The sequence below is a fragment of the Emiliania huxleyi genome (assembly GCF_000372725.1).
Source record: "Emiliania huxleyi CCMP1516 unplaced genomic scaffold EMIHUscaffold_79, whole genome shotgun sequence".
Classification (NCBI taxonomy): Eukaryota; Haptophyta; order Isochrysidales; family Noelaerhabdaceae; genus Emiliania; species Emiliania huxleyi.
The window spans coordinates 426,390-441,540 of record NW_005196094.1 but is presented as its reverse complement, the minus strand read 5'-3'; the positions used below and the strand labels follow the sequence as shown (position 1 = coordinate 441,540).

At 65.7% G+C, this 15,151-nt stretch overlaps 5 protein-coding genes across 5 annotated transcripts; 3 read left to right on the top strand and 2 right to left on the bottom strand.

The window, feature by feature from the left end:
* Positions 1–228: 228 nt before the first annotated feature.
* On the top strand, positions 229–1,470 carry EMIHUDRAFT_218529 (hypothetical protein; the record flags this gene model as incomplete). Its single annotated transcript, XM_005759918.1, has 2 exons — positions 229–1,314; positions 1,378–1,470. The coding sequence occupies 2 exons, from the start codon at positions 229–231 to the stop codon at positions 1,468–1,470; spliced, it is 1,179 nt and encodes a 392-aa protein (XP_005759975.1).
* Positions 1,471–5,068: 3,598 nt separating this feature from the next.
* EMIHUDRAFT_106570 (hypothetical protein) lies at positions 5,069–5,776 on the bottom strand (the record flags this gene model as incomplete). The annotated part of the gene is made up of 1 exon (XM_005759917.1): positions 5,069–5,776. The coding sequence occupies one exon, from the start codon at positions 5,774–5,776 to the stop codon at positions 5,069–5,071; it is 708 nt and encodes a 235-aa protein (XP_005759974.1).
* A 1,619-nt stretch (positions 5,777–7,395) lies between these two features.
* On the top strand, positions 7,396–8,568 carry EMIHUDRAFT_218525 (hypothetical protein; the record flags this gene model as incomplete). The annotated part of the gene is made up of 3 exons (XM_005759916.1): positions 7,396–7,410; positions 7,954–8,109; positions 8,230–8,568. The coding sequence occupies 3 exons, from the start codon at positions 7,396–7,398 to the stop codon at positions 8,566–8,568; spliced, it is 510 nt and encodes a 169-aa protein (XP_005759973.1).
* A 755-nt stretch (positions 8,569–9,323) lies between these two features.
* Positions 9,324–10,316, bottom strand: EMIHUDRAFT_106568 (hypothetical protein; the record flags this gene model as incomplete). The annotated part of the gene is made up of 1 exon (XM_005759915.1): positions 9,324–10,316. One exon carries the CDS (start codon positions 10,314–10,316, stop codon positions 9,324–9,326), a length of 993 nt encoding a protein of 330 aa, XP_005759972.1.
* Positions 10,317–11,360: 1,044 nt separating this feature from the next.
* On the top strand, positions 11,361–14,888 carry EMIHUDRAFT_50947 (hypothetical protein; the record flags this gene model as incomplete). Its single annotated transcript, XM_005759914.1, has 4 exons — positions 11,361–11,982; positions 12,181–12,836; positions 12,960–13,271; positions 13,326–14,888. Coding segments are annotated over 4 exons (3,153 nt in total), but the record flags the coding sequence as incomplete, so codon positions are not given.
* Between the last annotated feature and the right edge of the window lie 263 nt (positions 14,889–15,151).

Below are 15,151 nucleotides of genomic sequence, written 5' to 3'. Positions count from 1 at the left end.
TTGGATGGCACAGTCGCGAAAGTGGGTGAAGTCCGTGCGGCGCCGTGGCAGCGGTGGCCAGGCGGCCCCTCTCGGTGCGCCACCGCGACCGCGTTGCGCTCTCGCGCCTCGCCATGCTGCAGGCTGGACGAGGGACATTTGTCGCGACTTTCAATAGGGAAAACGCAACGCATCTTGAATATGGCTGCAGGGCATCTTTAAGAGATACCTGGTGTGGCTCTCTCGAAGATGCCGCCGCGTACGCCCTCTGACCCAGACCTCTTCTCCTTACCCGCTGAGCTGCTGCTCGCAATCGCCCGCCGGCTGGACGTGTGCTCCCGACTAGCCCTCGGCTCGACCTGTGGCTGTGCGCGGCTCCTTGTCGTCAACGCTGCAGTGCTCGAGGTCCAGCTCAGCAGCCGGGCCGCCGGGCTGCTCTACGAGGCCAGCGTGAAACTGCAGGTCCGCAAGAGTGATAATCCTTTGAGCCGCGCTAGCCACGCCATGCGAGTCAAGGGCCGCGTGCTGCCCTTGTACAGCGCTCTCCACCCAGAGAGTGAGAAGTTCTCGCTCTGCGGAGAGGTGTGCCTCTCGGATGCGGACGGAGGCGTGGACGTCTGCGGCACTGCGCGCATGCGGCGCAGTGCGCGAGACGAGAGCCGCCACTTGCTTCCGGTCGGTCTCGCTCCGGACTGCTCGTGCCTCGGCCTCTCCGACGGCGTGCTCTCTGCCGCGCCGCTCGCGGCGCCTCCCATCGCCCCGCCTCCCCTCCGCGAGCTGCCTCGTGTGAGCCTGAAGAGCTCCCTCCTCCTCCTCGACCTCAGCCGCGCACAGCGCGTCTGCTCGCTCGCCGCCTCCGGCATGGCCCGCCTCCGCACCGTCCGGCTGCCTCCCTCGGCAAAGGCCGTCTGCCTCGAGGCCTGCTCCTCCCTCGCCGACCTCCGACCCACGGACGGCTGCCCCGACCTCCTCTCGCTCCGCCTCGACGGCTGCCGCCAGCTCCGCGGCGCCTCCTTCGCCGACGCCTCTTGGTTCGCGGCATCGCTCGCCGAGCTCGACCTGAGCTGGTGCAGCCGCGTCGAGGGCAGAGACGTGGCGGCGCTCCTGCGAAGCGCCATGTCCCTCCGCTCGCTCAGTCTGCGAGGCTTGCGCCTCGGCGGGCTCCTCGAGGCAAGCGAGCAGAGCGGTGCGCTGCCCCGCCTCTCCGCCCTCGACGTCGGCTTCTCGTCCAGCATCGGCTCGGAGGCCGTGCTCGCCTTCGCAGAAAGGAGGAGTGAGCTGCTGCGCTGCAACCTGCGCGCGGCTGGCACCGTCAGCGCCGACGTCTACAACCGGGTCGGCCAGCTCATGCAGGAGCGCGCCGCCGCCGCCGCCGCCGCTTCCACAGACGTGATTGAGAACCGGCGGCGGCCCAAGCATCTCGCAGCGCGTGTCGCGGAGCCCTTCTACTACCTCAAGCGAGCGCGGCGCGGCGGCGACGGCGCGAGTTGATCGTGTGGGCCGTGTGAGGGAGAGAGTGAGCTGTATGCCGCGGGGGGTGGGGGGGGGTCCCGGGGTCGAAACACCTCTCCGACAAAGGAATTTGGGGGGGGGCTCAGCGCACCAGTAATAAAAACTAGTACCACCGTCGTGCTTTCAGTTTGTGCTCTCTGTGTACAAAGGGGTAGCGTGTTGTAACACACCTTTTTCACGCGTTCCACATAAATCTTTTTGAGAGCGCCTTCGTTGTTAATAGTACAAACCCAATGGTCCCCTGCGAATCTTTTTTACATACCTCTGTACTGAGAGAGAGACCGTGTGTGTGTGTGTGTGTGTGTGTGTGTGTGTGTGTGTGTGTGTGTGTGTGTGTGTGTGTGTGTGTGTGTGTGTGTGTGTGTGTGTGTGTGACTTGTGTGTGTCTGAAGTGTGAAGAGAGAGAGTGAGAGAGCTGAGACGTGAGAGAGAGAGAGTCTGCCAGAGAGATTTCTCCCAGCTGCAGCTCCCACAAGCACAACCCACATCGTAAGTAAAGTAGAATAAGTGACATCTGTCATCTCCTGTTCATATACATAATTATTACAACACAAAGGGGGGAAATGTCGATAAAAGGAAGAAAAGGAGCGGTGAGGATGCGACTATAATCTATGTATGATGTATGTAGAGAAAGCTGGAGCACTTGGAGGCTGAAAGCAGAAAGGGGGGTCGGTGTAGTAAGTACTAACAAGATTTTGGAACGTTCTTGCTGCCCGACCGACCGACTGTCGAGCGGTGAGGTGTGTAAGATCTCAATCTGCGTTTGGCCGGCCATGATGACACACGGCTGTAGTCGGCTGATCGCCGATGCGCCGTCCCACATTACCTTCTCGGTAAATCGATTGGAAACGCCCAAAGCTGACGTCCCGCGGGCGGCCTGGCCCGACGGAGTGACGCTCAGTACGATGACGCGCCCCGTGTTGATGGATAGCTCGCATCCAGCGAGGGAGGCGGTGACCCATGGCAACGTCGAGCAGCTTCATGGCTGGCTCAATGCCACTGCCGGCACTCCTGAACCGGCGGCGGGGCTCTCCGTCAAGACGCACGAGGGCGTCAGCCCCATTTTAATATTTGTGGCCAATTCGATCGACTGGTACGAGGGGCAAGGACTACCACGGTCGACTGCCTCATCTCTGGCTCGGCTGCTGCTGCAGCACGGTGCTGACCCAAACGCCCTCGGGCCGGTTGCAAACTCTGCCATCGCGGAGGCGAGTGCGCGTGGCGACGCATGCTTTGTGCGCCTTCTGCTACGCCATGGCGCTAAGCCCTGGCTGGGACGTAGCAAGGCGATGCTTCTGGCGGCTGGTGGCGGCGTGGAGGTAGGCGGTAGATCAGCGGTTTGTCCAGCGGCCCATGTTTGCCAGTCAAGTCACTACATAGAGTTCAGCGAGGTGGTGCTTCTCCTACTCGCCCACGGCCCACCTGGATGGATCATTGAGCGGTACCCCTCTTCGCCTCCACTTTTGGGCGCACCCTCGGAGGCGAAGAAATTCTACTACGAAGTGACCTCCAAGGATCGGAACGGCCTTTTGCTGCCGCCGGCCGAGGGGATGACTGCCCTCGTCGAGGCGTGCTACGTCGGCAATGATGCCATCGTCGAGACGCTGCTCATCCATGCTGAGGTCAGCGGCGTCGGAGCTCACGCAATCGGCGCCTGTAACGCACTTAGGGTCGCCAACAACATGGCGAAGAGGTCCTACGCTTGGGGCAACTTCTCACGCTGCGCATGGCTTCTCCGCCGCGCCCTCAAGTTTCAGGGGACGGGATGTGACACTTGCGATGACTTGCAATTCACATTCTGCGGGCGTGGCTTCTGTGACGATGGCCTGATTCGCGCGGAGCAGCCAGTCTGTTTGCATGCCCACAGCGTCTCCATTGCGCCACGGAGCGCGCCGCCACACGCCCACCAGAGCCCGCCTGTGCAACTGGGCGCGCCCGCTTGGAGTGCCGGCCACCTCCTCTTGCTCGCGTGCGGGGTCGCGGTCCTTCTCGTCGCCTTCCTCACCTGGCACCTGACGCAGCTGGACCAAGCTGCGAGGTCGTCGCTGATCGGTGTAAGCAGTGGCCGCCTCAGCGGGCGAAGCAGGCAGCAGAGGCTAGCGGCGCGGTCCACCACCAAGCCGACGCGCCAGAGCCGTCAGACAGGCTCTGTTAGTGGGCCCTCCCCGACCGAGCCAGCTGCCAAGAGAGCGTCGGATGGCGAGAGCACAAACGGCGCCATAACGCCCGAGGGCGGCCAGACGCTGCGCGAAAAGAGGCGGGCGCAGCGGAAGGAGGACGCGAGGCGACGGGCGGAGGCGGAGGCGCGGCGCGAGGCGGCCGAGGCGAACAAGCGGCGGGAGATGGAGTCGAAGGCGGCCAAGGGGAAAGTTGCTGAGGCAGCCGCCGTCGAGGTCGATGAGGCGAAGCGAGCCATTGCAGAGCAGGGGCTCAACACGGAAGCGGGTGGAGGGCAGAACTGGTCGCCGTGGGCGTCCCACACCGACAGCATCGTCATGGGCGCTGCCAACAGCCACGGCTGGTGCTCGACGGGCTCCGACGAGCGGGTTTCCAAGCAGGAGGGCGGGTGGGAGTCCGTGTGGCCCTTGTCGTGCGGCGCGTTAGGGTCATCGATTTGGGCGGCGCCGCCGGCACAGAGCTTGGGGTTGGGTGGCAGCAGGGGCAGCTTGTCTCTGATATCGGCGCGCTATTCCGCCTCCTCGTCGGGCTCGTCCGGCTCGTTGGAGGCGATGGGCAACTGGGGAGCGGGAGGTGCGGGAGCGTGGGGAGCGAACGATATGACAAGCAAGGCTCGTGATTTCGCAGGGCGTGGTTTGGGGCCACTTGAAGGCTTGGACAGAGACGAGCAGCCTTGGGAGGCGGACCTCAAGATGGTTGCGGTCGAGGAGGAGGCGGCAGCGGCGGCGGCGGCGGCGGCGGCGGCGGCGGGGGCGAATGCGGCGAATGCGGCGACGGCGGTGTCGGGCGTGGCAGCGCGGCGATGAGGAGCCGGGGCGTGAGCCGCGTGCACAGAGATCTGAGATGCAATGAGTAAGCTCCTTCCCGTCGCGTGGTGAGTGTACAAGTTGTACTGATGTAGAGCGCCGACACTGCGCAGTGAAAACTACTCCCGATACATCGGATCACGTGCAGCACCAGGGATCGCGTTCCATGCAACACGTGACGTATTTTTCACTGATTTTAGAATAATAGGCTCTCTGAATTTCACACAGAGTCTCTGACTATTCTGTCTCTCTCTCGAGCTCACAGGAGCTCTCTCGCTAATTTTTCATGTTTTATCACGGAGCGTGTGGTGTTATCGGGGACCTGTTCCTTTTTACCCATCTCACAGTAGAAGTGTCCGTTTTTATTTACTTATCGTGGTGTTATTCGTGTAAAGAAGCCGAGAAGGAGTGAAGGCTGAAGCCGTAGCCGTACACGCGCCTTCTCGTCGAGCTTCGTCGTTATTTTTGCCTGAACATGAAAGAATGTCTCTGTGTTGTATAGTGCAAGACGAATAAAAGGGGCAGTTCCTATTTAATGTTGTTTGTTTGTCCGTCGCTGCGAGACAGTCCACAGAGGCACACACGCCCATGCTTTAATCGCCGCGCCTCAAGACGAATGTCGTCCCTTTATTGCCCGTGCTGATGCGGAGCTCATCGCCGAGGAACTCGGTGTCTAGCCATCCCTCCGCCTCCTTGCCGAGCAGCTTGAAGGGCACCGGGTACGGCAGCCGCAGCCCCTGCTCCGTCTGAAAGTAGCCTTCGTCGAAAGCGAACGACACGCGCCTCGGAGCTGCCGGGCGGGCCGTTGCGGCTGCGTTGAGGCGCAGCTCTCCGAGCGGTGTGCGGACGAGCTGCTCCACCCGCCCTCTGGCGGCGCCGCCTTGGAGCCCACGGATGCTCTGCGTGACCGAAAAGGCCGACGTCACCGCGCGCTGGATGGGGCTGGACGAGGCAGCCGCAGCCGATTCTCCTCCGCCACTCAGGGCAGCAAACCAACCCTCCACGCCAGGCGTTGTCCCGTCTGCCCGCCGGCCGAGCGGATTGCGCCAATCGAAGCTGGACTTGGTCGTGTACAGCAGCTCCCAGTCGCCCTCAATCATCGGCGAGAGCGCTGGGTCAGGGATGCCGCCGCCGCTCTCGCTCACCAGCTCTGCGAGCCTGTCCTCGAGCTCGCTGCGTGACGTCGTCGCAGAGGAGGCGAGTCGAGCCACCTGAGACTCGAGCGACGAGATGCCGCCCGCCGCAAAGCCGAAGGAGGTGGGGGCAAGCAGGCTGACGAGCAGGAGGCGGAGCACACACATCCACACCCAGCCGGCGTGGTGTTCACAGCCTTGTTATTGAGAAGAATTTTACAAGAAAACTCCCTTCCACGAGAAGAAAATACGTCGTATGGCGCACACAGCCTTGTTATTGAGAAGAAATACCTCCTATGGCGCTGTGCGCTGGTCTGTGAGAGGTTGAGGTGCGAGCCCTGGAGGTTCATTCACAGAAAAACACAACCCCGCCCGGACCCAAGACGCACAAGCACAGACAGTCGAGAAAGGGATAGACCGCAACGATAGTCAGAAGTCAGCGCTGGGTCCCAGGGCGAATGCGATGACGGCCTCTAGTGTGAGCTCTAGCTAGTGAGCTCATCGCTACTATATGCAGCGAGTTAGGAGCCGACCGACCGACCCTCGCGTCCGGTGCTCACCGACGGCTGGGTGGTGTTCACACAAAAACACAACCACGGACCCAAGTGGTGTTCACATAAACGCACAACCCCGGGCCCCGAAATCGCACCAGTGACAGTCAGACATGCAACACGGGGTCCCAGGGAAGGCAAGCAAAAACCTTATCGCGCGCGCTTTTTATGCCGACTCGGAGGCCGCACCGGTCATGCGCGCAGCCGGAGAGAGAGGGAGGCGCTCAATCGCCGAACTCGGCGAGCGCCTCCATCGTCTCCGCTTTGTACGCACCCTCCTCCCAGCAATTGAGCGCCTCCACCACCCCCGCGCCCGCGCCCGCAGCGTCCGTGCCCGCGAGGATGGCAGCGTTCACAGCCTTGTTATTGAGAAGAAAATACGTCGCCTCGAGCTGTGCGCTGGTCTGTGAGAGGTTGAGGTGCGAGCCCTGGAGGCCCTGGGGATGGGGGGAGACTTCACACAAAAACACAACCCCGGACCCAAGACGCACAATCAGCAAGCACAGAGTGGTGTTTACAGCCTTGCTTGTTATTGAGAAGAAAATACGTCCTATATGGCGCACACAGCCTTGTTATTGAGAATAAATACCTCCTAATGGCGCTGTGCGCTGGTCTGTGAGAGGTTGAGGTGCGAGCCCTGGAGGTTCACAGAAAAACACAACCCCGGACCCAAGACGCACAAGCACAGACAGTCGAGAAGGGAGAGACAGCAACGACAGTCAGAAGTCAGCGCTGGGTCCCCAGGAAGGCGAATGCGATGACGGGCCTGGGAAGGTACCGGTAGGGCAGGGCACGCGTGTGCGGGCAGGGATCGATGTCGGCGAGCGCATGGCGCACGCTTTGGACCGTGTCAACCTAATGGCGGTACTGGCGGCCGCAACACCTGGTGTGGAGCCTCGGGGGCGGCCCCTTGACCCTGCGGCTGTTCCAGCCGCGGCTCCACGCGCCAACATATGTCAACATGTCACCGCGTGTCACGACGGGGAACGGGGTGTCACCGAGGTGTCACGGCGGTGTCACAGCGTGTCACGGTGCCACGGCTCGCAGTGTCACGGTAAAGAAAGAAAGAAAGAAAACAGACAACCCACGGGAGGGATGGGAGGACGGCACGCCGCCACCACACAAGGGATTTTAAGGAGAGGAGTGTGGTGCTAGCCGTCGCCCACCCTAACCCTTGGTCGTCTGCCTCTTTCTATCTCCCTTCGCAGTCCCTCGCCGATTCTCGCTGCAACCTTCATGCCACCTCTCGCGGTCGTCCCACTCTCGTCGTTCTCCCTCCTCTGTCGCTTCCTCCTCTGTCGCGTCGCTCTCGTCTGCCTCGTCCTGCGACGCCGCCGCCGCCTGCCGATCCCTTGCTTGCTCTCGCGGCTTCTCCCGCCTTTCGGCGCAACTCTGCCCTCCTCGCGGCATATTTCGGCCCCTCGATCGAGTTTATCGAGCTCTCCTCGCGCAAGGACGACTCTTCTGCCCGCCCACTGCGATCATTTGCCGCCAAGTCATATCGTTGCTCAGGTCCACTCACTCTTCGACACTTGTACGAACGAAACTTGGACACGGCCAGTTTTTTTTCTCGGTGCGCGTCCCCAATACGCGGTACCGCACATGCAGCGAGCCCCAGCACCGCCCTTCCCTCAGCCGCCCGGCTGGTGGGCGCCGCCAGTGCCCTTCCAGCCCCCGCCTTTCGGCAAGGGCGGCGGCAAGGGCGGCGGCAAGGGCGGCGGTAAGGGCGGCAAGGGCGGCAAAGGACGAGGACGCGGCGGGCGTGGCGGTGGCGGGCCGAGCGCGTCTGGGCAGGCGTTCTACCGCCCGTCATTCGTCGAGGATCCATGGCTGAGGCTGTTCCCCTCCGACCCGCTCCGCCGACCGCTTCCGGGGCCGGTTGGCGCGGGATCGCCGCCGCCTCGGATGAGCGTGCCCGGCCCCGCTGCCTGTGCGCCGCTGCAGCAGCAGGTGGTGGGCGCTGCTGCCTGTGAGCCGCCGTGCTCGATGGCGGCGGACCCTGCCGCCTACGCGCCACCTTTGCGCCCTCCGGCTCCCGCGCTGGCGAAGCTCTCCCTCCCACTCCCGCAGAGCTGCCACTCGAGTGTGGAGGAAGCTGCCGGGAGCGGGGCGGCTGCGGCCACGGCCGCCAACAGCTTGCTCGAGCAGGACGCCCTCGCCTCGACCGGCGGCGTCACAGACAGCCTCGCGCCCTCGCTGCCAGGCGGGGGCGAGCCGTCGGAGCAGCAGCCGCCGCAGATGGCGCCCGAGCTGTCGCTGCTGCGCGGCCGCAACGCCGCGCTCTGGTCGCTCAGCGCGGAGGATGGCGACGAGGATGGGGGCGGCGGGGCAGAGGGCGGTGCCGTCCCGTCGCCTTTCGCGGCGGCAAAGCGCTGCCGCGTGGAGGGCCTCCCGCCGCCCGACATCTGACTCTCCGACGGCAGGCCCCGCGCTGCGGCGCGCATATACGACACCATTTTGGGATTTCTCTCAAAATCTCGCATGTAATTCGAGTTCAAACACGTGTAGCGGCTAACGTCTCTCCTCGCGCATCGCATCTCGGGGATGGGGTGCATTTGAGCAGGAGGCTAGGCAGAGGCCGCATGCGCATCGCGTCCGCTGTACGTGTCAGTATAGTGTATACAAAGTTACACACTCTGGGAACACAAGTTTGGTTCTACTAATATCGCGCGCGGATAAAACGCGCGCGCCGCCATGGTGGCGGAATAGTGTTAATGCCCGGGACAAACACCGGTCACCGCGCTGCGCGACCGCGAACGGAGTGGCGGTGGACATGCTCCAACGTTGCCGACGCGGCGCCGGAGTGCGGGCCGGCGCTGCTCGCCGCGACCACGACGGCTACTCCGATGCTCCGGGCCGACCCGTCCTACCCGACGGTGGCACTCTTCCACGTCTCGCTCACGCTGAGAAAAATTCTGGAACGGCGTGCAGCACAGAGTCACCGACGAGTCGGTCCGCGTGACTCCTCGTGTCGCGCATCGTTCTCACACACCCATAAACTCACTTTGGCCTCACAAAAGCGAAGTCTGAGTCCTTGATCCTCAGATTTTAGGACGCTGTCCACCCCCTACGTCAAGTCCTCTCCTTTTCTCCTCACTCCTGCGGACCGGGGAGGGCTACGAAGCCTTCACTCCAAGGGGCTGCATTTCCGCGTTTTGGTTTCCTCACGTTTGACCCACCTTCTTCTTTTTTGCACCGCCCCGCTTCCTCCTGCTCTCCGCCAGCGCGGCTTGCCGCGTGTAGGGCGGCGGTGGCGGAGGGCAGGTCTCGTGCAGGCCTGAGCACGCCACGTCCCGGCCGGTGCAGCGCCCAAAGTGGTGCGCCGCCATCGGGAGCGCGTTGTACGCGGCCGGCTTCCATGCCTTGGCCGTGCCGGGAGGCGGCCACGAGTTGCGCGTGCGGTTGGGAGGCGGAGGCGCGAGAGGCAACTCGGCCTGCGAGGCGCATGGGCGGGCGGGCGCGGGCGGCGGCTTGGCGACAGAGAACTGCTTGGCGAGGCAGTTGGAGTGGCAGCAGCTGGCGTTGGCTCCGGCGCCCCAGTTTAGCTCCTCGCTAAGCACCTGCGCGTCCTGCCCTCCAAAGGTGCGAGCCTCGGCCTGCGCCAGCAGCAGCCTCGTCGCGGGCGTCGAGCGCAGCCAGACGCAGTAGGTGTAGATTTGCTTGAGCGAGAAGCCGGGCGTCCCTCCCACCACGTCGGGCGATGAGCCCGCACCGAGATACGCCTCGCCCGCCACCTGCAGCCCGTCCGCCCGCACGCGCAGCACACCCAGCGCGGGCAGCGGGTTGCGGTCGAGCCGCAGCATCGGATCGACACCGAGCACGTGGAAGCCCGCCTCGAGCAGCATCCTCCACAGCCGCATCCGGTGGAACTGCCGCCGGCGAGAGAGGTACTGCTTGCCGCAGAACTGCGGACGTGGTAGCAGCGGCGGAGTGGGTGGCGGCAGCAGCGCCAGCAGGCCGCGGTCGCTCGCGTCCAGACCGTCGGCGGCGACAGCGTCAAAGGGGAGCACCGCAATGCAACCAAAGCCTGCCGCACGCGCGGTGCGGCCGAGGTCGACCGCGAGCTGGAGCTCATCCGTGGCGACGGTAGTGCATATGACGGCAGAATTGAGCGCGCAGCGTGCGACGGTGAGGCGGAGTGGTTCGGCTGCCGCCATGTACACACACACGTCACATGCTGTACTTTTAGCGACGTATAGTTCGGGACGTACGTCTACGATTCTCGGTGCAAGAGGTCTTCTCACTCTCGTCGTTCTCTCCTGCCGCTTCGTCCTCGGACTCGTCGCTCTCCTCGGCCTCATCCTGCAACGACGCCGCCGCCTGCCCGATCCCTTGCTCTCGCAGCTTCTCTCGCCTCTCGGCGTAACTCCGCTCTCCCCTTTCAGCATATTTTGGCCCCTCGAGTTTATCGAGCTCTCCTCGCGCAAGGACCACTCTTCTGACTCCCAGTCCGATCATTTGCCGCCAGGTCATGTCGTTGCTTGCTCGGACCAACTCTCGTTTCGAACAGGTAGGTAGGTAGAAAGGTGAAGAACAGCCAGGCTCGGACTGGACACCAACGCGGTATGGACACTGGTCCTCCGCCGTGTGTCCAGTAGCACAAAAATAGGAAGGCCTCACGACGCTTTCGCACCAGACGCACGCACATGTGCACGCGTTCGCCGGTCCGCGTCCGCCACCGCTCGCCGCTCCACAAAGCCGCATCCGCCGCCGCCGCGCTGTGCAGCAGGCTCCTCTTCCTCTGGGTCACGCCTGCCGTGCGCCGCGGCTGGCGCGTCCCGCTCTCGCAGGACGACGCGAGCGCGTGCGCCGGCTGGGCCACTCGCAGCACGGAAGCGCTGCTCGCTTGGTACGACGAACAGGACGCGTCGCTCTCCTACCGCCGTCGTCTGTGGCTGCTCGTGCGGTGGCGTCTCGTCGGTAGCGGCGTGATGTACGCCATCTTTGTCGCCTCGCAGCTGGCGCAGCCACTGCTGCTCCAGCGGATTGTGCGCGCCGTCGCAGCGCACGAGCAGGGAGAGGGCATGTGGCTGGCCGTCCTCGTCGGCCTGAACGGCGTCGTCGGCTCGCTCGCCAAGGAGCAGCAGCTCTTCGCAACCTTTTGCCTCGGCGCGGAGCTTCGCTCCCTCTCCGTCGCCCTCGTCTACCGGACCGCGCTCTCGCTCCGCGCCGCCTCCGCGCCGCCGAGCACGGCCAACCTCCTCTCCAACGATGCGCAGAAGCTGCTCGACGCGCTACCGCTGATCCACTTGCTCTGGGCCTGCCCGCTGATGATCCTCGTCGCGGCGCTGCTGCTCGTCGACCTGGCCGGCGTGGCTGCGCTCGCGGGCATCGGCCTGCTCCTGACGATGATCCCGCTCAACCTGCTGCTTGTGCGGCGCCTCAAGGCGGCGCGTGCGGCGCACCTGCCGCACTCGGACGCGCGGGTGGCGCGCTGCCTCGAGCTCGTCAAGGGCGTGCGCGCGCTCAAGTTCCACGGCTGGGACGCCGCCTTTGAGGCCGACCTGCTGGCGCGGCGCGAGAGAGAGCTCCCCTACATCCGGACTGAGCTCGGCCTCTTCGCGCGCCTGATGACGATGACGATCGCGCTGCCGCAGCTCGCGACAGCCCTCGCCCTCGCCGCCGCGGTGCTCACCTCGCCCTCCTCGCCGCTCACCGCCGACCTAGCCTTCCCCGTCCTCTCGCTCTTCTCGGTCGTCCGCTTCCCGATCATGTTCTTCGGCGAGCTCGTCGGACAGCTCACGCAGGGCGCGGTCGCGCTGAGGCGCATCGGCCGATTCCTCGCCCGCGCCGAGGCCGCCGCCGCGAATCCGCGTTTGCGCGGTGCCGACGAAGGCGGCAGCAGCGGTGGCGGTGGCGGTGGCGGCGGCGGCGGCGGCGGCGGCGGCGGCGGCGGCGGCGGCGGCGGAGGCGGCGGCGGCGGCGGCAATGCGGTCGGGACGGCGGCTCCTCTCGAGCTCGAGGAGGCGTCTTTCTCTTGGCGCAAGTCGGAGCCGCCGCAAGGGCCGGCGGCGGGCAGAGTGAGCCGTTCGAGGTCGGGCCGGCTCTCCGCGCCGCCGCCGCGCCGCGCCGTGCCGCCCGCCGCCAAGGCTCCGGCTGCGCCGCTCGCAATCGATCGGCTCTCTCTGCGCGTTGAGCGCGGGGAGCTGCTTCTTGTCGCCGGAGCCGTCGGGTGTGGCAAGTCCACCTTCCTTGCGGGCGTGCTGGGCGAGGCGGTCCTCGAGGCGGGCGGCGTGCGCACCTCGCCGGGCGAGGCAGTCGCCTACTGCGCGCAGACAGCGTGGGTGCAGCACATGTCGGTGCGAGACAACATCCTCTTTGGCTCCTCTTTCGACGAGGCGCGCTACACTGCCGTCGTGCACGCTTGCGCCTTGCGTGCCGACCTGGCGGCGCTGCCGCACGGCGACGCGACCGTCGTCGGCGAGCGCGGCGTGACCCTCTCCGGCGGGCAGCAGCAGCGCGTCGCGCTCGCGCGTGCCGTCTACTCTCGCCCGTCGCTGCTGCTTCTCGACGACGTCTTCTCCGCGCTGGACGGCTCGACCGGCCGGCACATCTTCGAGGCGCTCTTCGAGGGCGCGTCGCCGCTGCTCGGCTCCGCCGCTGTCCTGCTCGTCGGCCACGCGACCCAGTTCGCGCCCAAGGCCGCCTCGTGCCTCGTGCTGCACGCGGGCCGCCCTGTCGCGCGTGGGTCGCTGGCGCAGCTGCAGCTTGCGCGGGAGGGCGCCGCTTTGTCGCCAGAGGAGCGGGCGGCGCTCGGCGAATTTCTCGACTCGGTGGGCGGCAGCGGCGGCGACTACCAGCCTAACGAGGCGGGCGACGCGGCCGAGCCGGCAGAGGAAGAGGCGGTGGAGCTGGAGGCGGCAGAGGCGGCGGGGGCGGAGAAGTCTGTGGTCCCGGGGAGCGCGACGGGCGACTTTGCGCCCGAGGGGAGCGACGAGGTGCGACTCGGCGTGCGGACGATGCTGGCGTGGGCACGTGCGGCGGGCGGGTGGAGATGGTTCTTGCCCGAGCTCCTCTTCTTTGTCTGCGAGCGCTTCACTTACGTTGGTGCTGACTTCTGGCTCTCCGCTTGGACCGAGGCGGCGCCCGAGGCTGCAGGCGAGAGCAGCACCGTCGCGAGCGGCTTTGGCGCGCTCTTTGGCTTCAGCGGAGTGGTGGACAGCGAGGCGGACCAACGCGCTCGACTCGCAGTGTACTCGGGCTTCATCTTCGGCAATGCCAGCTTTGCGTTTCTACGAACTTGGTGGTTCGTGAGTGGCGGCGCGGTGGCCGCTCGCTCCATCTTCCGCCGCCTCCTCGGCGCCGTGGCGCGCTCGCCAATGTCCTTCTTCGACACAACGCCGGTCGGCCGCATCGCGGCGCGGCTGTCGTACGACACCGAGATCATCGACGGCCTGCTCGTGCAGAAGGGCCTGACCGTGATTGCCTCCTCCTTCTGGCTCTTCTCCGGGCTCACGGTCGTGCTCGCCATCGTCCCCGTCGTCGCAGTCGCGGTTGTCGTCTGCGCGGCAGTCTTCGCGGCCGTCCACATGCTCTACCTGCGCTCGGGCGTGCAGATGCAGCGCCTCTACGCGCGAGCGCAGGCGCCGCTAGTCTCTCTCATCGAGGAGTCCGTCGCGGGCGGCGCGACGATCCGAGCCTTCGGAGAGACGCACCGCTTCTCCTCCCGGCTGGCGCTGCTCAACGACGACGCGTCCACCGCCTTCCTCGCCTTCGTCGGCGTCGGGCGCTGGCTCGCCGTGCGTCTCGAGACGATCGGCGCTCTGATCTCCGTCTCGGTGTGCGTCGCGCTCTCCGCCCTGTCGGAGCAGCTGTCCGGCCCGATCGCGGGCCTCGCGGTGATCTGGTCCTTCAACCTGACAATCACTCTCAACTTCCTCGTCCTCTCCACCTCAGAGCTCGAGGCGAAGGGCGTCAGCCTCGAGCGCGTGCTCGGCTACACCGCCCTGCCGCCCGAGGCGCCGCGCGAGCAGCCGGAGGCGGACGCGCAGGCCGAGCGGGAGGGGTGGCCCGTGCGCGGCGAGCTCCGCTTCGAGGCGGTGACGCTGCGCTACCGACCCTCGCTCCCGCCGGCGCTGGACGGCTTCAGCTGTACCATCGCCGCGGCGGAGCGGGTGGGCATCTGCGGCCGGACCGGCGCCGGCAAGTCGTCGGTCGCCGCCGCGCTCTTCCGGCTGGTGGAGGTGGAGGCGGGCCGCATCTCGCTCGACGGGGTTGACCTGCGCACGCTCGGGCTGCAGCGGGTGCGCGGCCGCGCCCTCGGCATTGTCACGCAGGAGCCCGTTCTCTTCCGCGGCGCCGTCCGGCGGAGCCTCGACCCGCTCGACCAGTTCACCGACGAGGCGCTCTGGGGCGCGCTGCGGGCCGTCGGCATGGAGCCGGCGGTGCGCGGCCTCGCGGACGGGCTCTCGTCCGAGTCGGAGGAGGGCGGCGTCAACTGGAGCTTGGGCGAGCGGCAGCTGCTCTGCTTCGCTCGCGCGGTGCTGCGCGCGCCGCGCGTGCTCCTGCTCGACGAGGCGACTGCGAGCATCGACCACGCCGCTGACGCGCGCATCCAGTCGGCGCTCCGCACGACAATGCGCGAGACGACGCTGCTGACGGTCGCGCACCGGCTCCACACGGTCGTCGACTACGACCGCATCCTGGTGCTATCGGCGGGGCGGTGTGTCGAGGCGGGCGCGCCGCACGACTTGCTGCGCCAGGAGGGCTCGGCGCTCTCAGAGATGGTCGACTCGACGGGAGCGACGACCGCCGCGCGGCTGCGGGAGATGGCGGAGAGGGCGCACCATCAGAAGATGGAGTGAGGGAGACCGTCGGGGGCTCTCCCGACTCCTCCTCTTCTCTGCGGAGCTACCTTGCTATTCCCTTTCCTCATTGCTATTACTCATTCATTTCACGCACACAACACACATGGCTCTCACTCTCTCGTGTCTCTGAGTACTGAGATCTGAGACTCACATCAATTCTTGCATGCACTAAGCACTCCATCGGA